This window comes from Diplotaxodon limnothrissa, linkage group LG15 (genome assembly GCF_057381915.1).
Source record: "Diplotaxodon limnothrissa isolate DT_005_m linkage group LG15, D_limnothrissa_male_GT1.1, whole genome shotgun sequence".
NCBI lineage: Eukaryota > Metazoa > Chordata > Actinopteri > Cichliformes > Cichlidae > Diplotaxodon > Diplotaxodon limnothrissa.
Window position 1 is genome coordinate 7056704 of NC_140610.1, and position 27893 is coordinate 7084596.

General features: G+C 39.5%; 2 protein-coding genes across 2 annotated transcripts; both read right to left on the minus strand.

Annotated features, from left to right (window-relative positions):
* Positions 1–2095: 2095 nt before the first annotated feature.
* Positions 2096–19224, minus strand: stum (stum, mechanosensory transduction mediator homolog). Its single transcript, XM_085371855.1, is given in 4 exon segments — positions 2096–2382; positions 4189–4288; positions 6685–6867; positions 18292–19224. Coding segments are annotated over 4 exon segments (678 nt in total). The 5' UTR covers positions 18503–19224; the 3' UTR covers positions 2096–2198.
* A 6618-nt stretch (positions 19225–25842) lies between these two features.
* Positions 25843–26784, minus strand: LOC146616925 (monocyte chemotactic protein 1B-like). Its single transcript, XM_085371859.1, has 3 exons — positions 26644–26784; positions 26141–26252; positions 25843–26021 (listed from the first exon to the last, which is right to left on the minus strand). Exons 1-3 carry the CDS (start codon positions 26714–26716, stop codon positions 25910–25912), a joined length of 297 nt encoding a protein of 98 aa, XP_085227985.1. The 5' UTR covers positions 26717–26784; the 3' UTR covers positions 25843–25909.
* Between the last annotated feature and the right edge of the window lie 1109 nt (positions 26785–27893).

Below are 27893 nucleotides of genomic sequence, written 5' to 3' on the forward strand. Positions count from 1 at the left end.
CATCAGACAAGGCAACATTTTTCCAATCTCCTAATGTCCAATTTTGATGAGCCAGTGTGAGCTCTAGTTTCAGTTTCTTGTTTATAGCAGACATGAGTGGCACCCAGTGGTCTTCTGCTGCTGTGGCCCATGTGCGTTAAGGTGTAGTGCATTCAGAGAAGGTTATTTGAGTTAGTGTTGCCTTCCTATCAGTTTGGCCATTGAAATCTGGCCATTCTCTGATCTTGATCTTCATCTTGACCATGTCTGCATGCCTAAATGGACAGAGTTGCTGCCATGTGAGGTAAACCTAATGAAATGGCCAGTGAGTGATTGAGCTTTACAGTGTAACACTGCAGCTGTTTATTTGCTATTGTAAGGTCGTTTTATCATTTCTATCGTAATCTCTATAAGCTGTCTATTAATGTAAAACACATCCTGAAGCAACACTGACCTTGCACCACTCAGTTAAGTGATTGTTGTTGCAGTCAGTACCATTAACAGCTACACTGAAGACAAATGTCGGGCTGATTCATCGCTTTAAGAGTCTTTATTGTGGTGGCCCGCTCCCAGCTAAACCCTACCACTGCTCTCAGTCACACATCAACGAGAAACCAAACTTCACACCCACAAGAATCAGGTCTAAACATAAAATAGCTGATGGTGATTTAAACGTAAGCATTTTCAGTCCCTTAAGTCCTGGCTCTTGCCAAAGAAAAAACAGAACTCTATTATAACTTAAAAAATGTACAATAGCCGGCCATTAATGTTCTTCCCCGAAGGTATCTGCATTTAAAGTCTTAGTGATCAGGGAAAGAAATAGGGTATAAATGAACCTGATTTTATTAATTATTTCCTGCCAACACACTTAATAATTTTGATCTAGTACACTGTTTTTCATTGTCATTTACTATATTTTTATTTTTTATAGCCTTTTTGACTTGTTATACTCTTGGGTATTTTTTTAAGGGAAATAGGGCAATGATGTGGTGCATGAGAAAGCTGATGGGGTATCATGGGAAAGGCTTTATTTGGCTCAACAATTCCACCACAACTTACAGAGTGATGCACATTTCTCCCCCTTTTAGCTTCAGGACCACTTACACAGCTGAACCACATTCTTCAGTCTCCCTCTTGAATATTGCACACTATCCATCACACAAACGCACCACTTACGTTTGGCTGCATGTGACACGAAACAGTGAATTAATCAGCTTTAAATGTTTCTGATCTGATTGTTTCAAAAAGGGAGCTCGGAGTTTCTAATGGGAGGAGCTGGTGGCTTCCACCGACTCTCATCAATTAACAAACAATAGCTGTTCGAACATGGGCCTGTAACTTTATCTTCATCATAATGTGACAGACAGTGTGTCTTCCAGAGTGATTAATAGTGGGAGCTGATATTTTGAGACTGTTAATTAGATACAGTGCAGGAATAATGTGCTATATCCCTTTGGCACTGATTTACACATTTAAGAGGTATGAAAACTCAAATCAAATATTCATCAGGAAGAATGAATCCTTTTTAACTCGGTTTTTCTCAGGTTTTTTTAGGCTCACGCACATCATGTGACCAGCAAAAAAACATATTAGCTTTATTAGCAAGGATAAGATAATCGCCTGGTTGCAGATTTTCAATCCATTGTCATGAGTTTTTACTCAGAGTTGAGTGAATATCGCGTAGCATGGTGTTGTATTTTAACCATGACATGCTCCACAGGAAGACGTGTGTTTCACAGCCCGGGCTCATGTGCTGTGATGTTGAGTTTTGGGATTGTTTTGTATGAAGATCGATGGACATACAGCGCTGTGGCTGTTACTGTATATCCTGACATTACATGGAGAAGACTAGCGATTTGATATTATAACAAAACTGTAAGGGAAAGGCCACAATACACTAGAAGCTAAGGCTAAAGGTAGTCTCTGATACAACATTTAAAACATGTGATAAAAAGTCCTGGGGCAGCTCAATCAAGCAGCTCACAAATTTTCCTTTATCCATATTTGGCAATTAAATCAAAGAACAATGAAAAAAATCCAACATCACTTTTATAATTACTCAACAAAGTCAACACATGTAGTTTTTATTCATTATTAATATCATTATTATCCCTTATATTTCTTGTGGCTGTAAATGCTAAGTATAATTTTCGGCAAACGTAAATGTGACCAATCAGCAGCCAGCGATTAAAGATTTCCATGAAGGGCAGCCTCTCGCTTCACTGTTCATTAATGAATCCATTCATCACGTCTCGGCCTCTACATGGTGTCAGCTCAAGGTCATTACTAATGAAAAAGTCACCTTTGGGGAGGTCAAAGAGGTCAAGCTGTCCGTGCGACCCACCAGCTAGCATGAGAGCGGCTTCCCTCACACATCCTGAGGAATGCCCTGGTCTCTGCAGCCTGAGGAGGGAGGGAACACAAGGCTCTCTATCATTTGGTGTCCCTGCTATCATTTTTAAAAAGGTTTTTAAATGCCCGCATGCAATTACAAATCATTCATTTTGAACTGTTGACAGCAGTCATGATTTTACTCTTCATTTCATTCAATTTGGCAAAATTGAAAGCGGAACTTGGCAGGACCCTGGTGGGGACTACCACGAGGCATGAGGGGCAAAACTAGGCTGCTTTGAATCCTGTGTTTGTTGGAGATACTTTTGCACAGCTGTTTCTGCATCTTTTTGCCATCACAGGTGGAGGTGAGCTGAACATGCTGGGCTTGGAGATAATAAAGCGCAAATAAGAGTCAATAGAAACAAGAACAGAGCTTCGGCATCAAGATAATGGCATGTGCCTATACTGCACAAGCAAGTTTAATACAGTTAAGCAAATGTACTGTGTTTGTGCAGCACAATACTTCCAAATAGACCTATCACAGAGGTTGGCAAGGTGCAAAGTGTAGTTTGCAGTGTTTTAGGTCTGCCGCACATTTAACCCAGAACTATAAACCAAGCATTATCTCTGCGGGGAGGGAGGAAAGGTAATGCTTATTTCCCCTATAGGAAAAAGCTCCAAATCTCCCCCAAAACCTACAGGATGACGGGGGAAGATGTTGAAACACTGTAAGCAGCAGCAGCAGCAGTGATGGCAGCAGCTTAACTCCTGGAAGAGTCTATGTATGCCCATACCCTCTGCATTAGAATAAGTACTGGCAGATTAGGTGCAGTACTGTGATTACGCGGTGTGTTGGATATATGTTAAAGTGGGAGGAGGGAGTCATGTGAGTGGAGCAGCAGACTTGGGTTTGTCTAACAGAACAAGCATGCAGACTTTGTTTAATGTTGTTATCCATGACAAATAACTCAGAATCCACCAGTTGCCTGGAGTGTGCTTGTTCTAAATGCGTCTAACATTGCTTCATCCCACAGTCCAAAGACATGCATGTTAGCTTCAATCAGCGGTGTCCAAACCCAGGCCTCGAGGGGCGGTGTCCTGCAGGTTTTAGATGTGTCCTTGATCCATCACAGCTGATTTAAATAGCTAACTGACCTCCTCAGCATGTCTTGTAGTTCTCCAGAGGCCTGGTAATGAACTAATCATTTGATTCAGGTGTGTTTACCCAGGGTGAGATCTAAAACCTGCAGGACACCAGCCCTCGAGGCCTGGAGTTGGACAAGCCTGGCTTAAATGGTGTTTCCAAATGGGCAGGCATGGTTATCCAGGGATTTTCCTGGTCCTTCCAGCCCTCCTTACCCTGAAGATGGACAAGCAGTTAAGAAAATGCATGGTTAACTCTGGGAATGAGAACTGAGCATTCTTGTGGAGCTCTTTAATCACACACACCATGGGTAAACTCAGCTCAGTTAGTAAAGCCGTCACTAAGCTTTTAGTCATATTACATGGTGCGATACCATAGTTTCGAATCAGGTATGTCGGATTAAACATGGCTGGATGTGTATGAACATTTACTGAGCTTAGCAGACCAGGCTCCATGACAGCTCAGTCCACTGATGAGCAGGACGTTGTCACACAAATAGAAAGCAGTGAGTTGCCAAACTCTTGCTGCCAAGATCGTGAGAACGTTCCGATTTGTGTTGAAGTCCTTTAAGGGTAACTGTTTGTTTCTGGCTTACAATAACTGTGTTAAATTTAGAAAAAAAAAAAGCTCGCTGTTCGCTATTTCTTTGACTTGCTTCTACATCCTCCGCAGTTTTATTAACTCAGTGGGGGACTGTTGGTTGTAAAAGAAGGGAAAAAAGAGACACCTACCATCAGAAACTTTCGTGAAGGAGCAGCGTAGAGGGGGAGAAAAGAGACAAGAGACGGTTAGTGAGAACACGTTTCACTGTTTTTAAGGTGATGTGTGAAGCTGACAGCACTGATGTAGTTCAAAGAAAACAGTTCAGTATGAACTATGAAACCCTTTTGAGCTACAAATAAACGCAGCAGTTTTGGGGGTAACGTAAACATCCTCACTGTTGAAACAAAATGAGTTTTTATTTTAGTTTAAAAGTTATTGTTTAACAGAATAATCAGTTATTTATCATCTCATATTTATTAAATATTATAATCAGTATTTTTTTGTACTGGAGCAGTGGTGGCTGACAATGATCATCTGTATGCTTAAGTAGATATTCCAGTAATAACCATAAATCATTTGTAACTTGCAGCATTTCAAATTAATTTAAAGTTTGTCTGTTTTTTTTTTTTTAAACTTATTTTTCTTTAAAAGCAAGGACATTTGGAAGTGAGCTCAAACATCTGAGTGGCAGGGTACATTACATGATCAAATGAACACATTTACAGTAACATGACCCTCATCCACTGGATCGATGGGATGAGAGATGGAGACGGGAACCAGTGAAAACCAAAAACTGAAGAAGAAACTGAGGTGGCGAGGAAGACTGGGGAGCGGGCAGCGAGTGGGAGGAATTATGTGAGAGTGAGCAGGAAGGAGAGGAAGAGAGGAAGCAAAGATATGAGAAGATCAAACAGGAACAATCACTGGATGGAGAAAAAAGGCAGATGGAAGGCGATCAGTGGGAGGGAGATAACACCACGATCATTAGATAGATGGGAAAAAAAGAAGAGGGCGGCAGCCATGTATGTGGAGCTGGAGTTATGAAGAGAGAGGAAACTGATCATATACAGCACAGGCTCATTAGAGGGAGAGAGGGAGGAAGCTCACACAGAGACCACATTTTCAGAGGCATTAAATGCATAGAGGAAGAAAGCTGAATCAGCCCATACGAGCATGAACTCTCAAAGCTACCGCGTATTGTGGTAATGAATAACTGAATAACAACTGATCTTCTAAATAAACAGCCGGCATTATTTCAGTCCAACTGGGAAACAGTCATCTTACGCAAACCCGAATATTCAACATGCTACCAGAGAATGATTTTTACAGTAACAGTTGCAGAAGATGTGTGCCCAGAGGCCTGAAAAACAGCGGGGACCAGTGAACAAAAACACACCGGGGGGGCCGCTCACTCCCACACACACACAATTACTGTACCTCGCGCACAACAAACACGCACGTTCTCGCAGGCGTGTGCGAATCGATACACTCTGGTGGCGCAGGCAGGCAGCAATTAGGCTACCTCACATAAGGACACTTACAGGGCTGTGGATAATTCAAAGGCTGCACTGAGACAATGGTGACTCTTGTGCGTGTGTGTGTGTGTGTGTGTGTGTGTGTGTGTGTGTGTGTGTGTGTGTGTGTGTGTGTGTGCACTTGTTCATGCATCAGTGCCTAAGGAGAGGCTGAGTTCCTGACAGAGAGGGTGGTAAAATTACCCAACCTTTTCATGTCTGTTCTCTGCATCTTTCTTTCTTTCATGTTTCTGCACGATTTATGTAAAATCCTTTGAACAACTTTGTAATCCAGAGCCACTGATTGCATCCCTTTGCAACACAGGCCTTGAAGGATAATGCTGCTATTATCCTGCTTTATTTTATTTTATTTTTGTTTTTTTCACCAATAAAAACCACAGAAAAGACCCAAACCAGCAACAAATCTCACCGAGCGCCCTGGTTTCCAGCTGATCATACAATTCTTTAAAAATGGGTCGTAATTATGTTATTTCATTTTTCGGCTCTGCCACGTCTTGAGGATGCAATATTTAGCTTTGATATTTCCTAAGTGAAATAAAATAAGTTCTGCTTTAACAGCAGCAGGTCAGTGTTAAATAACTAAAGATAATTTACTGGAGGGCATTTAGTGCAAACAGAGTAATTTTTGGAGCACATGGGAGGGCTTTGGCTGCCATCAGCGATGGCTGATTTGGGCCAGACCGGTGAAACTCCCCTTTCTGTCAGTGTAAATAAATTTAACTACACATTTAACCCATGAAATAACTCAATATAAGGAAAAGAAGTGTAATTTCAACAGTATGTCTGAGTTTTTTGACACGACAAAGAAATGTTTCGTATTAAATGAAAGAAATCTGTGCTTAAATGGTAAGAACAAAATCTGTTAAATTACAGGAAAAAGTTCCAGTAGCTCATTGCCCAGATTGTCCTGTAATTTTAAACAAAAGTTTCTGTTAATCCACAGATGATCCACAGAAAAACACAAATCAAAATTTATGCTAATTTATTTTAACCATTCAGAGGGCCAGATCGGACTCTTTACTGGGCCAATTCTGGTCCCTGAACCTTATGTTTTGCTTGCTGAAACTAACTTTAAAAGTGCATGTGACACATGTGGAGAAAAGAAAGCAAAGGGGAAGACAAACACAGACACTAGTAGCTGCTACTGACTTGCCAGGATGACCATGTCCATTCCCCAGAAGATGCTCATGATCCATCCGACCATGATAACAGCTGTGAGGATCTGAATCAGGGCTGCTGCTACGTTGAGCCAGAATACACAGCAAACACCTCGCTCTGAGATCAGCTCACTGCGAGCGCCACACAGCACTGTGAACGCTGAGATGAAGGTGCCTGTGGGAAAAACACCACAAGTCATACTGTTACCAAAAACAATCCAAGAAGTTATTGTTTTAACAGTTCTGATGTACTTTGCTATCAAATATCTCTGCGATGTTTATAGTCCGACATGATAAAAACCTTTGAGGAGTTTTCCATTCTGGTTAATCTCCAGCGAGGCCAAAACAGACTCCGGATGAAATGAACCAGAAAGGGTTTTTTTTATTGTTTCAAATAGAAACATCACACAGGTAAATTGCACTTACACAACTTAGTGCTTTGAGACAAATGCGGATATATTGAATGCAATAAGCCTTCAACAAAATCATGTGGAGTAATTTGTAGACAGCTATTCAGGGCATGAGTACACTTAAAGGACCTTAAATGTACATGAATGTGCAAAAGTCTTGAGTCACCCCTAATTTTTTAACATTTTAGTTCTGAAGAGCCAGATTGTTTTGTTACTTTTTAAGGGGTCTCAAGCAATAGTTCTCCAGACTTTCTGAAGGTCTTTCAAAGGTTTTCTTTGGACATTGGCTGCTTTTCCACTCATTTCCAGGAAAGTCCTGAACAATCTATGCAAGAATGCCAAAACATGACACAATTGGACAGATATAAAATAGATAATTCTGTACCAACAAGCTGATTCCCAAAGAATCAGAAATTTTCTCAGTGGAAGTTTAGCTCTCAAGAAGCTAACCTAAAGAAGGAAAACTGGAAGTATCAGTCATGGACTGACCTCCCCAGAAACCGGACCTCAACATTAGTGAAGCAGTGTGTGATCATCCAGGAAAACAGCTTTGAATGTCCTTCAAGAAGCCTGGAGAATTATTCCTGAAGACTTCTTAAAGAAATTACATCAAAGCTTGTCTAAGAGACTTCAGGTTGTGTTGAAGGTCGTTAGATCTGTGCAAACGAGGGGTGATATAAGACTTTTTTGCAGTACTGTATTTACAAAATGTTATGGTAATCCATCAAAGAATTACAGTCTGCTACAGTAGTGAACCAGAACATCTCTCTTTATTGGTTTGAAACACACAGTCACGGTCATGGACAGTAAATGCTGCATTTCTTCTCAGCACTGCATCTGTACTTAATCCCTGAAGAGAGATAAGAAAGATTTTCTGTGACTGCAGCTGTCAGTCGTGACATTACTCCCCGCCAGAGATGGGCAGTAACGCGTTACTGTAATCTGATTACTTTTTTCAGGTAAGGGATTACTATTGCAAAAACGGTAATTAGATTACCGTTACTTTCCCTTAGGAACGCTGCGTTACTGCGTTACTAAAACTGTGATTTTTTGCGAGAATGTCTCATGACAGTGACGTAAGCGAGTGCGACGTTCGTGACAACAGCTGTGTGCAGATCAACAATGGATCATATATCGAGTGCGGGAGAGAGTATGAGCGTGCAGCGTTTAAAGCGTGGAAGTACTGACCTTACTTTGAGTTTGATTCCATAAAAAGTGACAAAAACATTAGTGTCCGTTGTGCGTGGGAAGAAAACTTCTTTTTACAGCAAAAAAAAAACCCTGAACTTCCAAGCAAGCACCGAGTGCACTACCACGTAATGGGAAACTCACAGAGAAACACAAAAAAAAGAATTATTTTATGTTCTGGAATGTGCAGAAAATAAGTTTAAATGTTAAACAAATTTCTTCCAGTCAGAGAATGTTGCATATAATTAAATCTTTGCTTGATGCATAAAGTTAAAAGATTAAAACTAATAAAACAAGTTTTAAAAAGAGACTTTTCCATTTGATTACATTTTGTATGCTGGATTATGTAGAAAAAGTAGAATTGGGCTGAAAGATCTATTGCTTTATTACCTATTCAGGTTGTAAATCATGTTTTTAAAAAGTAACTAAGTAACTAAGTAATTAATTACTTTTGAAAATAAGGAATGAGTAAAGTAATGGGATTACTTTTTTGGGGTAGTAATCGGTAATTAGTTACTGATTACTTTTTTCAAGTAACTTGACCAACACTGCTTCCCGCTGTACTGCATCAGGTCCAATATGAACAAAAGAAGGAACTTATAAGCCTTGAACTTAAATCAGTGTCATAAGAAACACTTAAAATGTGAAAAATCATCTTTTTGTTTTAGTTTCAGGACCCTTGTCCCATCCCAATTAAGAAAGCAAAATCACCGTAAACAATGATTTTGTAAAGGTGAACAGGTGTGAAATGTGTGTGTTTAGTTAGTTTGTTTGTTTGCTTGTTTTAATCAATTTTAAATCATGCTTTTTATTTGTTTTTGTTTCTAATGTCTCTGTAAAGCACTTTGAATCACCTTGTTGTTGAATTGTGCTATACAAATAAATTTGCCTTGCCTTGCCTTGGCTAAAGCCGGTTTGGGGTTTGTTTGTTGTTTTTTTAAATTCAAGTACAACAATAGTTGTTATCTTAATATTTATTCAAACTTTCAGAAATGAAAAGTGGTAGATTACTGTTAACAAAAGAAATTTGACTCACTGCTACTGTGTAGCAGTAGCAGTGAGTCAAATGATTGAGCTTAAATGTGCAGTCACCCCCTCAGAGGCCCATTCTGGGCTAAGAAAAACCAGCACTTCATTTTATGCATTCAGTTTTGTTTTTTTATTATTATTATAGGAGCAGTTGAGAGCTGCCCAATTTCTAAGATGTTAAAAGCACTAATAGTATTAATATAACGTAGTAAAAGTAGTAAAACACTTATTAAAACAGATTTATTTACTTGTTTACTCTCAGTACTTCGTCAGATCTCTGTATACAGTAAAGATGTGCATGGAAATAAAAGCAGCTGTATAAGGTGATACAACCAGTCACACCTGAAGAGCAAAATGTTTCTCTCTGCCGCAGAGAAATAACTGAAGCTAGACTAAAGAAGCTGTTCTCTATGTTTTGTTTTGGGGTGTTTTTTCTGTGTCTAAGAGAGAGAGTCAGTACTTAAGGTTTTCCCGGTGGCAGGTACCTGGCCATTGCAGCGATGTCTCTATGCCCTGGAGAAAAAGCACATATACTGGCTGTTTGTAATAGAGCTGAAACAGGATTATCTCAATGTTCAACTCTTATCTGTCTGAATTAAGTCCAGTCGCACTCCTTATTCTGCTATCTGAAAGCCTGGAGACCATCCCCTGCACAGTAAATGCTCTGTGTGAAACTGTATGCACGAGTTTGAGCATCCACGTATACAACTCTGGAAACCTTCTGGGTCCAGTTTTTCAATGAGTGCATAAAAACTAAAATCAAAAAATAAACCTATAAACAGAAGACAAATTCCATTCTTGTGACATTTGCAGAATATAAATGCTCAGATTAAATCATTTTGCAGACTTGTGGATTTCAGACCCACAGTGTTTAAAGTAAAGATGCTGCAGATGTCATATTTTAATTAGGTCATATTTACTCACAAGTTCTTGTTGAGCTTAAAATAGCTGATAGTATAGTATTTTCTCAAAGTCACAACACCAAAGAACCTTTTTAAGACCTAAAAAAGCCTAAATTGTTCAAACAATCAGCTGACGCTCCGGCTTGCTCTCCGCAGGCTTTTTGTAAAGACTAAATACTGTGAATATTGCATGCGACATAAGAAATGCCTGGTGGGCGTTGTGTGCATCATGGCCTTGGCCCTTCCCTTTCTGCCAGCTCCATTTCTTGTCACATTGGTGAATTTCAAATAACACAGCAAGCAGAACAGGTGGGGGGAGGGAGGAGCAGGCTCTGCCAGGCTCTGCCAGGCTGCCGGCTGTGTGTGCTTTTTTTTTCTAAGTAGAAAGGAAAGGCCAGCTCATGTATAAGTTAGTTTCTCACTTTTTTCTCTGTTTCATTTTCTTTTTTTCTCTCTCTCTCTCTCTGCTTCAAAATTTCCATCCAGTGTCAGTCTCTTTCATTAACTATGCATTTGGAGACAGTTGTATCGTGGTGAATCTTTCAACAGAAGCACTGCCAGATTGTCCGAGCACATCTGATGAATCTGAATGACATAAAATGTAATATTTACTCTCACAAGGCTTATACTTGACTGTCACAGAAAAGTAAGATAAGTAAGTATATAAATTGGTGGAAAGGAAGAGATGAACCCTCATATTTTCTTTGCTCATTTCAAAGCCTCGAGCAGAAAGAGCAACAGTGGGCTAAAATGAGAGTCCATCCAGGACCGACGTGGTCTGATCAGGAGCAGAAATTTTCAGGTCACAGAGGCCACACCCACCAGCAGATGCTCTGGCTGCCTTAGGTGCTGCCCACCTCCAGACATTAGCTGTGATTGACAGCCAGCTGGTAGCTGAATGGTTACGCATCACTTCCGTCAGAGTTTTGGCATGCACAGAAGGATTTCTATGGTCTGTTTAGTTTTACTTCTTCTGCATGACTTCCAACGTCAGCGGTCTCTGTCAGGTACTGTTCACATGTGTCGCTTTCACTGGATGCATTATTAGGTACACCTTACTAGTACTAGTTTGGACCCTCTTTTACCTTCAAAACCCCTCAATTCTTCAATACTTAGGTAGGCTGTGGCATTTTGACAGGCTGTCAATCTGTCACAGGGCTAACCTGCCATGACAGCACAAATCAAGGCTGATCAGACCAAGCAGCCTTTATTGTTCAGTTGTAGCCTTAGTTTCCTGTTCTTTTCTGACAGGAGTAGTGTGGTCTTCTGCTGCAGTCGCCATCTCTTTCCTGGTTCGACATGTTGTGCATTCAGATGTGCTCTTCTGCATACCTTGGTTGTAACAAGAGTTACTGAGTTACTGTTTACTTCCTAGCTTGAAGCAGTCTCCTCTGATCTCTGGCATCAATAAGGCATTTTTGAGTCATCGCTCACATCCCAACAGAGTAGTACTGCTCACTGGATATTTTTTCTTTTTCAGGCCATTTTCTGTAAACTCTAGAGATAGTCTCAGTAGATCAGCAGTTTCTTAAATACTCAGCCGAACTGGCACCAACAAACATGCCATGTTCCGAGTCACTTTAATAAACTTTATTCCCCATTCTGATGCTTTGAACTTTAGCTGCTTGTCTTGGTCATATGTTTGGCTGATTAAATATTTGTCTTAACAAGCAGTTGAACAGGTGTTCCCAATGAAGTTTTTGCTGTCTGTTCCAATATAATTTATCAAATAGCAATGCAACTAAATATTAGATCCGCTTTTGAAAAAGCAAAACAATTTGGAGTATTTGTTTGGCTCAGCACACCAAAACCTACAAGTTCATTCTTCGAAATTAAGAAATATTTGAATCTGAGAAAGCAGGATAATGAAGGATAACTGAATGTAAAACCAAAACAGTCAACTGAAAGATACTAAAATGCTATAAGAACTGCAGAGTTGGGCTCTTCGAATTTATCAGTGTGTCACTTTGTCAAATAAAACCACATTGATTAAATAAGTTTAAATTAAGTCAAATTATTAAGTCAAATTATCATTTTGGCATTAATGATCACTTGCCAAGTGAATATTACCATGAATCCGTCTAATAAGAGGATTTTGCATAGGGAAAAAATTATATAACTTTAAATATATTTCCAAAATTATTATATGTTGGATTAATTCTTAGATCATATTAAAACTATCAAAACAGTAAATTGATCAGTGGAGAGCATTTTAGTCAGCATGTAATCAAAGAGCACAGAGCTAACTATAAGGAAAATACTCCGCTAAATAATTGCAGCTGGGCAAAACCTGAACAAATATATGTGCTTAACAATATACTTTGCTTAACAATATACGTTGAGCTGATGCAATAATAAAGTCAGAATAAATCTTTCAGTTTTTTGCTAGAGAAATCCAACAATCCTCTAGGTGCGAAAAGCTCTTGGCTTCGTTGTATGTCGCATGTGGGATATTGTGAGTACGTACATGCGTGTTTGTGTCTATGTGTGTCAGTAGATATTACCCAGACTAATTACTATAATTACACAGAGAACTCTACAAAGCACCCACTGGTAGTGTGGGAGGTTAATGATGGAGTGTAAGAGTGTCAAGACAGCAAGAGAAGCAGACATAAAGGGAGAGAGAAAACAGGAAGGAAGAGAAAGGACCAGAAAACAACGGAGGATGTGAACTGTAAAGCTGTGTTGATTAGATGAAATGGTACTTGCATACCAACTCAAAGTAACCAGTAATCAGGTGTATCACTTAAGTATCGAGGTACTCCACCTTTAAGGCCAGTCCACCTTAAAGCTGACAGGTGGAAAGGGAAAAGCTCCCCCTTTACATAGATGTGAAACTCCTCCTTCCATTGACTATAGTTTGCAAGTCTTAGATAAAGTTTTGTTGTTGTTTTTTAAAAAAAAATTAAATATTGAGGGAAAAGAGAGAAAGAAAGATCATCAGGTAGTTCAAATCTAAAGAAAAAAAATGCATTCAGCATTTTCTTGTGAAAAAATGTGCCTTAAAATTACAATTTGTTAAATCTCACCACTCGATCTCAGTAGATTGCAGTCAACTCTCCTGTACTGGGTTTCATGGGTAGCTGGTGTACGTATTTTTTTACTCTGAAGGAGGCCGTAAAACTTTGTTGAAGGAGTTTGATACAAGTCAGTAACTTATATCACAGTGATATTGAGGTGACCTGCTGAGGATATACTGAACCTCTCTGTCAGTAAGTGCTACAGTTTTTGCCACCATTAGCTGCTCTTATCCTCTTTTACCTGCTGTTAGCCTCTGTTAGGTGCTCTTAGGCTCTTTTATCTTTTGTTAGCCTCCGTTAGCTGATCATAGCCTGTTTTACCTGTTGTTAGCCCCTGTTAGGTGCTCATTGCCTTTGTTTGCTGCTCTTATCCTCTTTTACGTGTTGTTAGCCTCTGTTAATTGTTATTAGCTTATGTTAGCTGCTCTTAGTCTCTTTTACTTGCTCATAGCCTCTGTTAGCTGCTCATAGCTTCTGTTAGCTGCTCTTAGCCTCTTTTATCTGTTGTTAGCCTCTGTTAGCTGCTTATTGCCTCTGCTGCTCTTATCCTCTTTTACCTGCAGTTCTCTAAAGTAGATAAAACATTGCTAGACCTGAAGAGTTAGCAAACTATCATTCAGTGTAATTAAACTGTCTATCAGAGAGTAAGTGTGCTTTTTATGACACTCAAGCTTAACATTAGCTCTTGGAATGTTAGTTTATAACCAGTGTTAGTGTAACATGATACAAAGAAACATGTTACAGTAATCGCATAATATTTTTCAGTAACAGTTACAATTTATGTGGTTACTCGTGTTATAAGGGTTCTTCAGTTATCTGCAGGCTGGGTGGATAGAAAGAAAACATATTAATAAAAAACGTCTAAACAATTAGACATGAATCAATGTATATTTCTGTGTACAATATTCTTTTTCTTTCTATCAAATGACCTCAAACAATGGTGAAGTAGGCTGACTTAATCCCTAACTAAAAGTACCATATATTTATTTATTTTGTAAATAAGAGCAGTTGTGCACTGAACACACTGTTATGTCACCCACGTGTTAGACCAGTGACAACTGATTCATTTTGTGCACTGACTTTTAGATACCACACGATTTTTAAAATAGTTGCTGCTGATTGGGTAACACTTCTGACAAAACCACCAAAGGAAAAACAAACATACTTCATAGACAGTTGCACAGTCTTTCAGTGAAATGTTTTTCAGCCTGCAGCCATTTGCAACGTATTTTTAGGCTGAACCTGCCCCTGACTTTTAAGGAGTATCACCTCACTGGACATATTGCTTTTGTTACTCAGCGCATCTTTGCCAGTGTTGCTTTTAAACTCAAAAGTCACGGGTTATAACAAAACTATGGATAACATTCCCTCCCTTGCAGAGTAGCTAGCCACCTACTACTAAAGAACTTCAAGCAGCTTTACATGTTTTTGTGTTTGCAGCCAGTAAAGTGTTAGCAAAACAGCATGTCTTTGGCTCAATTGGCTTGCCCTGTGAACACATATTTAACATGAAACTAAGTCAAATATCCAGGTCAGCCTGTGCTTTGTCGCCCTGCTCTCTTCCTTGTCATACATCGTTTGAATTTGTTGGAGGATGACACATTCTGTCTTAGCAAATATAAAGTCCTCAGTTTAGAGAAAGCTAATGACAACAAGCAGCGTTCTCGGCTCTGGTGACGAGAGAGCATGTAGCTCTCGGTTAGTCCCTCTCCAATTGAATGACCCAAGCTGGCAAGCTAACGATCTCTAGTATCTAAATTAGACCAAGAATGAACGCCAACCTGAGTGAAACAACGATTATTAACATGTACCTGTTTTTATAAAAAACATTCATCACAAACTCCAATTCTTTTTATATTCATCATTTCCTGCAAATATGATGCAACATTCTCTATTTCTGTTGGTTTTACATGTCAAATTCAATGTATTGAATGTATTCTTTATGTGACAGAATTTAGTTTGAGCGACCACTGAATACAGAATAAAGAATGAGGAAAAGCTGCCAGATGCCAAAAAATGCTAATCGAGGGTTGTTGTTTTTTTCTAGTATCAGAAAATGTAATGCAGTTGCAGAAATGGGACTGACAAAAAACCCATACACTACTGGATTATGTTTTAAATTAGTATTTTTAATGAAAACGTGTGCACTATGAGCATTAATCATGCAAATTGCTTTTGCCCAGTGCTGTAGACAAGTGAGACTGAGTGGAGTAAGAGAGGAACACTGCTAATTTTAGTGCAAGTAAACACATGAAAATTCAGACACGAGATATCAACAGAACTCAGCAACGACACACTGCAGTGTCTCTAATATTACATGCAGTCAATCTCACAGGAACACACACACTGAGAGGACTAAGTCATATATTCACTTAAGTGTTTTAAAGCTTCACACTTTCCTCTCCTCTTATGGCAAATATCGTAATGCAACCAGTGACCCGGAGTTTCTTCCACAGTAAGTGTGCGTAATTATTTACAGCTCTTGTATCAGTTTACACTGAAGCTGCTAACAGCTTGTGTGGTACTCGCCTGTAGTTTTTAACTCAGTCTCTGTTACATTGCTGGGATGATATAAGATTCTTGTTCTTAACATGTCAGCAGGCAGAGGTGGGGTTAATGCAAAGTTTAATCACGTAGGCTTGTGAGACAGAGGCTGTTTAAATCCTGAAAGTCAACACAGAGGTGTAGTCGTTGATTTTAGAGGCTGAGGAAACACGTCTGGCTAGATTTGAGCCTACTAGTCAATATCCACATGATATGTGAACTGCCTACTATGCATGAAATGGTTTGACTTTGACACCACTGTTACACAGCTCCGTGCAAAGTTTTTACACTTGATCTGTTTGTGGAGATTAAATAAATGGTATGTAACATGTTAAATATTCAGCTTAAGAAGTACTATTAGACATACTTTGTCACATTTGAAAGACTCAAGGCAGGCCGGCTGCTTTATCTCAATGCTTTTGACTCAAGGACAAGTGTGCCCCAACAATCAGACACAAAGGAGAATCTTTTGTCTTTAAACAAACCTGGAGCGGATCTTTAGGTTTCTGTAGTAATAGTGCCAGAGATGTCATACCAATAATAGTTACTACTGCGCCAGGTGCTGTATCACCTGTTATCCTGACCTGTTGTACCTTTGCATGAACATGAATGTCTGGGAGGCTTTGGCTCATGTCCAAATTCAATTACACATTTCTAAATTTTATTTTGTCGGCAGGCTGAATAGATCGAGACGCTCTTTTCAGTCCCAGTCAGTTAGAGCCAAACTACACACACACACTGCCATGCATGCATTGTGTTCATTTTAGTCAGGGTTGTCATGGCAACAGCTATTCAATGAAATGTCAATGCATTCAGGCAAACTGACACACATACACGCACACACACACTGTAAACACACGCTCTTCGATGAAGGGCTGCCGTGCTACTTTCCGCACATATTAGGGATCAATTTTGTGCTCCTGTCAAGAAAAGGGAAAACAGGTCAGCGGGGGTTTGCTGACCCTGTTGTAATGTTTGTGGCAGTCTCGAGGAGTCAACAATTCAACACTTAAAGAAAGGTGGCAGCAAACAGAGTCCTGAATGTGAGTCAAAAGAGAGGAAAATAGGAATGAATGTGAGAAAATAGTTGGGATTTGAAGGCTATTTTTAGATGGAAGTATAACAAATAAACACGGCGAGAGTAGGGAGGAGTATGAATCCCATGAGATATGCCCACTAGATCAGAGGGGGAGGAAATGTGGGGAGGGGGAAGGCTCTCCCTTGGTTATTTGGTGAATTGAGCTCAGGTATGTTCCTTATAACTGATGTTTTCCGCATGTCACCAAATCTTTTTCCTCATAGTGACTTTCACTTTATTGCTTTCTACATATTCTACTTTTTCTTGAAATCAGCTCCTGACGTTCTGCTGCGTTTGAATCAAACCACTGAACTGATGAGTAAACAGCTGTGTGTGAATGCCGGGGTGCGGACGCGTGTGACTAAATGTCTTTCAAAGCCTTATGTAGCAGTATTAATTTGTTGACAGCCGCTCATTATATCTGTATTTGTGTGTGCGCGTGTATCAGTCTGGCGGCGGCGGTGGGCTTTGTTATGTAGTGGCGATGAGCGTATCTGTGTGTCATTAGCTACCAGATGTTACATAATGTGACAAAGTGGAGGAATTAGATGGAGAAGGCAGAACAGAAGGCAGAAACACCCTTCCATTAGCTAATGAGCTGCAAACCCGGTCAATGTCTGCTTAGAAATACACACACAGCGAGACCACCGGCTTCATCACACACCTGAGAATGTGTGGGTGAACTGTGCACACATTAAAGTGAGTCAGACTCAGCTCTGCTGCTTTGTTGTCATTTAAATTCATATTTTAGTTTTCTTGTTTTGGGATTTTTTGCTACAGATTTAACTAAATGTGAAATGCCTTTAAATGTATAAAATCCTTTTTTTAAAGTTTCAATTTGGATAAATCTACAAGTACTATGCTGTCAGCTCCAGGAGCTTAATTCAGCTCTTTCATACACTTTTGTAGTAAGAAAAAACCCATTTCTAAATAACATATTAAAAGAAAAAAAATGCAATTTGTGTCCAATCATCAATTTGTGATGATTAGTTATGGATTTGTGTATCATGTGATTCCCATAACATGAGCTTTGTATGAAAATGACACATGTTGAGTGTGTCCTCAGTGAGGATGTGTCTACCTGCTGTGATGATGTAGCTGCATGGACTTTATTAACACCTGGCAGACTGAGCCCGTGTGCTTCTTACTGTAACACAATGTGTGAGTGGGGTCTTATTCTTAGCACGTTTCTCACACATTTATGGAAGTAGTCAGGAAAATACAAGCAGGGAGACTATTTTTTTCACTCCTCTGAGTTTTCTGATCTAATTCATGTAGTATTTCTTTTTTCTTTTTGCCTTTACATTTGTACACCTCGTCTTGTGAGTTTGCTGACTGTTTGCACCTGAGCCCCAAACCAAATCAAAAACCAGGTGAAATTAGAGGGAATTAGAAAAGGAAAGAAAAAGAAAGTGTGATTTATCTTACCAAGTCCAGGTATGAAGGTATTCAGAAAAAGACAGATGACCGCCAAGGGGAAAGGCATAGTGGGAATTGCAGCTCTCAGGGGGCCTTTCTTCTCCCTGACCTCCACCACCACTCCTCCACCTGCTGTAGGGCCCCCGGACATGGCTTTAGTCCCCAGATTATCATCTGTTTTGACACGCCCCTGCTCCGTTCCTCCGTCTTTCTGCGCCATCTCTCTTTTCTCTTTAGATTAAAAGCAGCTTCAGGTGAGTGGGTGAGATTTGTTTCCCCTGGATTAGGATTTAGATGAGGGCAAAAATAAATGTCAAAAATAGTTGTATCCACAGAGGATTAGCTAAATATTCAGCAGTTCATGTCATCAGCTGGCTCTCCACTCACAGCTTATGACACATTCACTGGCAAATAAACAGGAGCAGCAACAAGCTAGAAATGTGAATTTGTGGCAAAAAGGGTTAAACTGTTTATAGAAAAGCAATGCATATTTAATTTTATTTGAGATGAGATATATTTTTAAAGTCAGCTTAACAAATGTTCACACATATCCACGTCTCAGGAGAGCAATTGTCTTCAAGAACATATGAGGGAGATGCAGAGATTCGTCTGAAAAAGTAAATTTAAATCAGGGAAAAAAGTCTCAAACAAAGCAGAAGTTTCAAAATCCTGCAACTGTGAGTCCTTAAAAAGCACTGTGTCCATCATCAGAAGTCAGTGACATCGTCTGTTTGTTCCCATACATGTCCACCATGTCCTTAAGGAAGCCTCCTTAAAATATTTTCAACATCTTCAGTAAAGTCCTCAAACTATGTGCTGCAATTTCTTATTTTCTTTCTTTCTTTCTTTCTCTTTTTTCTTTCTTTTTCTTTCTTTCTTCAGTAAAATCCTGCTAATCCTACACACCTCTCCAAGACAGAGAGCAGACAGCGCACACACCGACCCCCGTTTTTCTACTACGTCTCTCTCTCTCCCTCTCCCTGTTTTCTCTCCCTCTGTCCCCCTCCATTTAAAGGAACAGTGCCATCATTTGCTGCCTCTGAATGAAGTCGATCCATAAAGCTAATGCAAGAAATTACACACTGTTGCTTAAATTATCTTGCATGATGACCCTAAAGAAAACCTTTGCACGATTTTCCTGCAGCTTAATTCCAATCCAACTGATTACAGCCCAGTCCTTTTTGTTTACATTTATTTAATGTGTTCACACATCTCCACGAGCGCTTTATGTGAGCGTCAGATAATGGTTGAGAGAAGACACACATTTACAAATGTCCCCAGTCTGTAATATAGATAATTACAACTGATGGATTGTGTAATGATTGTGTAATTGCAGCGCTCATTTTCAAAGCTACCTGCTGTTCTTTCCCGTGAATACACAGCTGGGTTTACAGCAGGTTTACAAAACCGAGAAAGAAAGGAGAAGGACGGGAAGCTGAGACAAAGCAGATGAGGGATGAAAAAAAGAAGAAAACTCAACAGTGGAGAGCGAGCTCAGACGAAGAGACAATCACTGTCAGTATTTCAGCTATCATTCATGTAATAGCTGAAATACTGACATACCACCCCCCCCCACTCCTCCCCTGACTTCCACTTAATCCCCCATATCTCACTTTTCAACTTCTCTTCCTCATCTTCTTCACCACTTCTCCAGTCTGCTCGCGCGAGCTTTATTTAAACACAGTTGCAAATCTGCGAAAGCCTGAAATTAATCTCGGTCTCAGTTTTCATCTCTCTCTCTCCCTCTACATCTCTCTCTCTCTCATTTCTGTTTGGTTTCCTAGCAACCCAGGAAGCTGAAGGTAATTATACAAAAGATATTGATCTCTACTTTGTGGTCCCTCTCTATCCCCCTCCTATTTTTCCCATCTCTCCCACTAATTTCAGTTCAATCCCTACTTTTAATTTCCTCTCATCTCTGAATCACGGGCGGTGCTGTAACTGCCGACTCGGCTGTAGTTTTCTCTTTTGTTTTGGTTATGCAAAGCGGCATTATTATGTGTCTGAAAGTCCAGGACTCTCAGAAATCTGGACCGATGAACTCAGTCATCGTTGGATTGTTGAGCCAAAGGCATGTGGTGTATGCTTATTACCATGACAACATTACAGGAAAAGTAATACAGTGTTTTAAAAAAACAAAAAACATTTCATAATTTATTTACAGTGAGCCAATTGTAATCAAAAACAATTTCTCATTGTAAGAAAAATGTACATTTGAGCTACAACAGTTTAATACTACTGTTTGGATTCAGGTTATAAGGATATTCTGGCAGTTATACTCCAGTCTCTATAAATAGCTTGATGCAGATTTGTTGGCGCATCCGTGATATGAATTTCTGGTTCCACCACATCCCAAAGGTGCTCTATTGGATTGAGATCCAATTACCAGGGAGGGCATTTGAGTGCAGTAAACTCATGTTAAAGAAACCATTGTTGGATAATTTGAGATTTGCAACATAATGTGTTATCCTGCTGGAAGCAGCCATCAGAAGATGGGTACGCTGTGGTCATAAAAGGATGGATGTGGTCAGCAATACTAACCAAGTAGGCTTATTGCAGTGCAGTAGGGCCCAAAGGATGCCAAGAAAATATCCTCAACCACCACCAGCCTGAACTTCGTGCTTTTATGTTGTTTAAACTAAATTCTGACACTTACCACCCAAATGTCACTGAAGGAATCATGAGTCATCAAACCAGACAATGTTTTTCCAGTTTTCTATTGTGACATCTGACATAAACAAGTCATTTTCACCCAGAGAGCTGCTACTCATTGGATATTCTCTCTTTGTGAGGCCATGCTCTGCAAACCCTCCAGACGGTTGTGTTGGAAATCCCAGCAAATACTCACCAGTCCATCTGGCACCAACAACAATGCCACATCAAATAAGATGTTCACCGTTCTTTCCCATTCTTATGTTCAGTTTAAATTTTAGCAGGTCACCATGACCATGTCTGCGTGCCTAAATGCATTGAATTGCTGGTATGTGATTGGCTGATTAGGTATTTACATTAACAAGGAGTTGTGGTATCTAATAAAGCAGTCAGTGGCTTACACTCACACTACTGATGTAGTTTGGTTTGTTATCTTTCTTTAATTATAACAATAAATTAGCCTTCTTACAGTTCTTTTGTTTCTTACATCCCACAGCTGCATGACTCCTGTCATAGTTGAGATTGGGGAAAAACCAAACAGGGAGATGGTGAAAGCCGGTCATGGGTCATTAATCGCTACAGGAGTCGTGGTCACTTTGGCCTGTCGCTAGCTAAATCATAACACTGCATCAGCCACACAAACACTGTTTTTGAACATTTACTTTCCCATTAGTATATTGCATTCAAAATGTAAAGTAGTTTGCAATAAATAGCATTTTCCTCGCAACCAACAGGACATTATTTCACAAGTGCTCTTTATTTTTATAGCTAAAGTAGGTGTTCAGTAGCCATCTTAAAATGCCATTTTGGCTTTTAAAAGTTACACCAGGAGCTCAGAAAGATGTAGCTTTCTCATTTATCACTTCTCAAATGTAGCTGTTTGAGAAGTGATAAATGACCAACCTCAGACGGGTGATTTACAGTCTAATTTCCCTGCTGAGCACGTTAATAACCTTCTAATTGAGGGTGTCTGCAAGTAATACTTAACAGTGTGTGTATAAAATCTGCTTTGGAGGATGTCAGTTGTTTGTTTGTTTGCTATCATTTGTCTCTCTTTTCTCATTTTCATGTACCTGCAGCACACCCTGGTGTGTGTGTGTGTGTGTGTGTGTGTGTGTGGGGGGGGGGTGCATAGGCTTGCCACATGCAGTCACACTTTTGTCATGAACAAATGCTGCTTGAACATTCAGCTGTGTGGACCTTGACTTCTTTGTATATCTGTTTTGCTGCACACACACACACACACACACACACACACACACACACACACACACACAGAGTTTTGTTCTCTCAGGGTTTAATTTATGTTGATCCCATCTGTCAGGAAAAGCTGACATGACACACCAGCTATTTATACACGCCTCTATCTTCATGTGTGTTCCATGCATGTGTGCACATGCACGTGTGTGCGCTGCTGCCGCTGATGGCATCCCATTGTGTTCCTCACCTCAGACCGGATCACCACGGTGACTGTACACACTCTTTTCTCCCACCTTTCATCTCCATCCTTCGGCTGACTGGCTGGCTTTTATGTCTCCATGTTTTCCTTCTGTTTGCGTCTCTTAGTCGCCCATAACGCTGCACAAATTCCTCATTCAAGTGTATCACAGTGGATTGAGTTTTCACTCAGCTTTTAATGAACAAACATTCTTTTATTGTTTGGGTGAAACAGCAGGAACGTGCTGCAAAGATAGGCACACTGTGTTCAGCCCAAGGTTACCATTTTATGACTGTCATACCTCAGTGCGAGTTAGACTGCACTATTTTGTGCACAGAAGGCCGGGAAACATTCTGATGAAGTCTTGGAGACAAAATAGTGAGTGACATTTTACCTCAAACAACATTTCATTCAAAAAACCCCACAGATTGCATATAAAAATCAGGTGGACCTGCAGTAAAACATACCCTTCTTGATTCATGGTTTATTTAAAACTACATGGAGCCATAATTTACAAAACGAACATGTGTTTTACTTAGGAACTTGAAACTAGCCGCTATGACCATAAACACATCTGGAAAGCATTTACTGGGGTAGCAAATCAAGTGAACAGTAGGCTCATTTTACCATGAACACTGAGGAGTCGCCTCCTGCTGGCCTTCAGAAATAATGCAGGTTCAAGACACTTCACGAGTGGCTCACTCAGCACAAACTCAAGCCTTCTTGAAGTTATAACTTTAAATACTTTATTCTAGTGTTCACAGATACGTTGTTGTAATGATTGATTGTTGTTTGAGTTATTGTTGCTTTCCTATCAGCTGGAGTCTGGCCACTTTCCTCTGCTGCTCACTGGATATTTTTGGATTATTATCCATAAATCATAGAAATGGTTGTGTGGGAAAATCCCAGTAGATCAGAAGCTTCTGAAATACTCACGCCAGCTGAGAAACTGCAATGTTGCATTCGTTTACTTAAATCACCTTTCTTCCCTATTCTGAATTTCAGCAAGTTGCCTTGATCATGTCTACATGTCTAAATGCATCGACTTTCTGCTAAGTGACTGGCTGATTACAAAACCAATTGGAAAAAGTTGGGAAACTGAAATGCAAGTGAAAACAAAATATAATAGTCATATTAAGTCATATTAAAAACAAACAGTGGGAGGAGCATTATTTAACTACATAGGGCAACTGGCAACAGGTCAGTAACATGACTGGGTATAAAATGAGCATCTTAGAAAGGCAGAGTTTCTGAGAAGTAAAGATGGGATGAAATTTGATGAATTTCTCAAAATAAAATTGCAAAGAGTAAATATCTTCAAAGATTTGGAGGATCTGGTGAAATCCCTGTGTGCAAAGAACAAGATCAAAAATCAATACTGAATGACCGTGAACTTCACGTGGTGCTGCATTAAACACAGACATGATTCTGTCATGGAAATCAGTGCATGGGCTCTCTGTCTGTGAACACAGTTCACTGTGCCATCCACAAGTGGAGGTTATTTATCTAAATTTCAGGAGCGAGACCACACCTCGTACACTCTTCTTCCAGTTCTCTGTCTATATATGCTTCCTGCACTACAACCCATTGTTCTCATTTGCGTCTCCCAGGCACACCTCCTCCTTTTAATGCATTTCCTTCTCATTAGTACGTGGGGATCCACCTGCCAGTCCCCTCTGAGGCCTTCCCCAGACCACAGCATCAGTTCACTGATGTTACAGGTTGTTGTGGAAATAAGGGGATGCTGCACAGACATGACCCAGGCCCAACTTTTTGACATGTGTTGTTGCCATCAAGGTACAAAATAAACCACTTTCTCAGTTTATAACAATATGATTATAATTATTATCCATCCATTCATTCATTCATTCATTCATTCATTCTCTGCCGCTTATCCTTTTCAGGGTTTTCATTAAAACTTTAGAGAGCCTCCGAGGTTTTCTGCAATTGGAGGTTATAGATTTGCAGTTTGGGATAGCGAGCAGGTAAATAATTAAAGTGCGCCATGCTGATAAATATCAGCCATTTTTCTGTGCTGTAACTTTGCATTTTCCTGATGTCTGGTACTTTAACTCTAATTTCACTTGTGTAAAATTCACCACTGGTGATTGCAGAACTTGAGGCTGTCTACTTCTTGCCCTACTTTCTACAGGTAGGTCAAGCTGACAGACCTGCTTCATGCAAATTTGACAGGGCATCTCCATAACTCCCTCCTTGGCCCCTTGAATGAGGATTTTATTACCATGACAAAAGCCATGTGAGGCGTGGTTTAAATATAGCACTGATTAACAAAGCTGTTCAGCCATTTATCCCCTAATACGCTGAGCTCTTGTGCTGCCGATTCATTAGTTTGGTGTTTTGAAAACCATCATCGCAATTGCAAAGAAGGAGCACTCGAGCTGGCCCGCGTCCCTTCTGTTTTTCCCTTATTAATATGTAAAATTATTCAGCAAGGTCCTTCAAAATCTAATCACGCCATCTCTCCTGACGGGTCACCTGTGGCGTCAATAAGGCACGCGTTGTGAGCTTTTATGGAGCAATCAGATCGTACGCTCAGAAGGCTGCGCGCACTCGTGAAGAAACATTAGGGCATGGAAATAAAAATCTGGGTCTGAAACTATTTAAGGAAAATCTGGCCGGTGATGTCACTGCGCTGATGTCATCTGAGGCGTCATTCTGGGGCAAAGGGAGAATTTCAGGTCATCTTGTTTTGAAAAATTACAGAGATTTGACAGAAAAGTAAGCTTTAGTTTGTAGCTGCCCAGTGTTGTTGTTGTTATTGTTGTTTTTTTAAATGTCTTCTTATTGAATCGTCTCTCATTTCAGTGTTATTTAACGATAGAAACCTCTGCAGAAGCTTGTAGCTGATGCAATCCTCATAACCCAGATGAGATTAAACAATTCGTTGTTTGCCACAGTTCATTTAGAGAAGGAGAAATTCAGTAGCGGTTATGAAAGGTTTTTAGCCTTGCCAAAGAAATAAAATAGAGAATAGAGCGACATCTGCTGGCCACAGAGATACATCACAGCCAGAAATAATATCTTATTACAAGATTAAAAGAAAGGGTTAAAAGAAAGTTTGTAAAAATAGCAATGACAATAATAATTCCGAAGTAATGTAATTGACTTTTTTTACTGTGTGCATTTAGTTTTATTCTTTGTGGTTCTTTTTTCTTTTCTTTTCCTTTTTAAAATTTCCTGTGGCTTCATCAACCAGAAACCACATCACACTTTGATGCTTCACTTTTACTGGAGGCAATGCAGTGTGTATTAACCCAGCGAATGCAGGATTTCATTCTTTTAGATCAAAGTTCGGATTTCACAATGAAAGCAAACAAAAACAAGCTTTAGAATAAATTTCATTTTATTTTTTTATTTTTTTATTTTGCATTTTCAGTATATGTTTTGCTGTACAATAGCTTATACACAGACAAATAAAAGAAAATCAATCTGAAGATTTGATGGTTTGAAAATAGATTCATACACCAAGAGATCTGCTTGGTTATACTGTTATTAAAATGTTCATTTCACACTCGGTTATGCTGATCTTGGGGTGGTGGCATTCTTCGACTGGATGGATTCAATGATTTTCTTTACCCACTGCATGGTTGGATCAGCACAGAGTTGTTTATCACCCACCGTCTTTAAGCTAAAACAGAGACAAAAAATTAATGATACTGACAACTTGTATATATATTTTTTAAAATATATCTGTAAGCATACTAGATATATACTAGTCTGCTTATTTTGAACTCTGGAGTCACTTACAGCACGCCTTCCATTGCACACCGTTTGTCTGTGTATTCGAAGCTCGTCACTCTGTTGGCTGGAAAACGTTTGTGGAGGAACTGAAAACAGCATTTTTCCGGACCGAATGTGCCTGAAAACATTATAGAGATATAAAGAACTATTAAAAGAAATCCAAGTGGAAAATTATGTCACTATATCACCGTAAAATTGTTTTTACAGTTGGCTGTTTTGTGTGTCTGTGAACTTTTCAAAATCACAGGACTATGATTGTTGCAGTAATGTTGTGTTAAGAGGCCTCAGTTCAGTTTGTCTGTATTTTTAAGAATAACAATGTCTTTCATTTTAGCTTTTGTTCATCTAAGACTTCTTTTTTAAATCGGTTCCTTTTTTGGCCTTTCAGCAAACACGATCACGCTTAATTAAAAAAAAGTTCAAATGACCAAATTTTGACTTTTGAAAGACAGAAAAGGAGGAGCAATTTGCCCTTTACGAGAAAAATAAGGAGCATGCAGTCATCTTACTGTCAGACGTAACGAGAGACGACAAAAGAACGATGCAGGCCATCAGAATGATGGGGTTCTTCATCATCATCATCTTCTTCTTTGGTGTTGTTGTCCTGCTTGTCTCTGTTTTTCTCTTCAGTCTGCTTGCTCACCTGCACAGCTCGGTGTCTGTCTTCTTTCACACAGCCCCTCTCCCTTTTATTAAGCTGATATCATATGCATGTGTACGCGTGTGCACATACGTGCATGCGTCTCTGTGCAGAACATGTACAAGGTAGCAGAACAAGTTCCATTACAAAAATATATGAGTTGCAACTCCCCAACATGCAAACAAAGTGCGGTTATGTGGTCAGCAGGGGAAAGAAGAATCGGGGGAGGAGGGCAAATGATGCTGTGGTTGAAACCTGTTTCTCTGAAATTGAAAACACAACTTCTCCACCTGAGTCACCTAATGTTGCTGTATGTGTGAGCGTATCTGTACTTGAGCATATGCATAATTGTGCATTCTGCAGATGCATTGCGGTTTTAAGCTTGTCTCATTGTTACAAGATAAGATAAGATGAGTTAAAATAAAATAAGATAAAATTACACATATTTGGGTATAAATGTGTCAGGAAAAATGTCTTAAATAAGTTGTTTCCCGGCCTGATCAAATTTATAGTGTATTTTTTAAGAGTGGCTCTCTTTCAAACGAAAAAAAAAAAAATCAGGTTTTGCAACCACAACCTGTCTGCCAGCGGCTTTGTAGATTTTCTGACCGTAGTTACATCTATTAGAAAGCCTTTTTCTGGCTTATTCACAGCATTTATGACTAAACTGATGCTAATGCAAACTCTTGCTTTGAAATCCAAACACCGGCAGCACTTTATAATAATGCCACACTATTGAGCATTACTACAGTATTAGTAAGTGGTTAATTCATCATTTATAAAGCATTACTCCACTTTCTCATGCGATTTATAAATATAGATATATTATTATGACTATGATTATGACTAAGATTGTGATTATTACTAGCAGTGATGTAGTAATAGTGATAGCTGTACATGGTGTAACCCTTACAAATGGATAAACATATCTGTATTCATAACTGGCACACTAAGGAGAAGTAATTAAGCACTTACTAACACCTTACTAATATCTTACTAATACTTAATAGTGTGACATTATTATAAAGCAGCATCGGATATAAACACTGTTAGGGTGGAGATGAGTGCTGTGGGATTGAAAGGTATGCACAAGAATGGGTTTGTGATTCTAAAATGTTC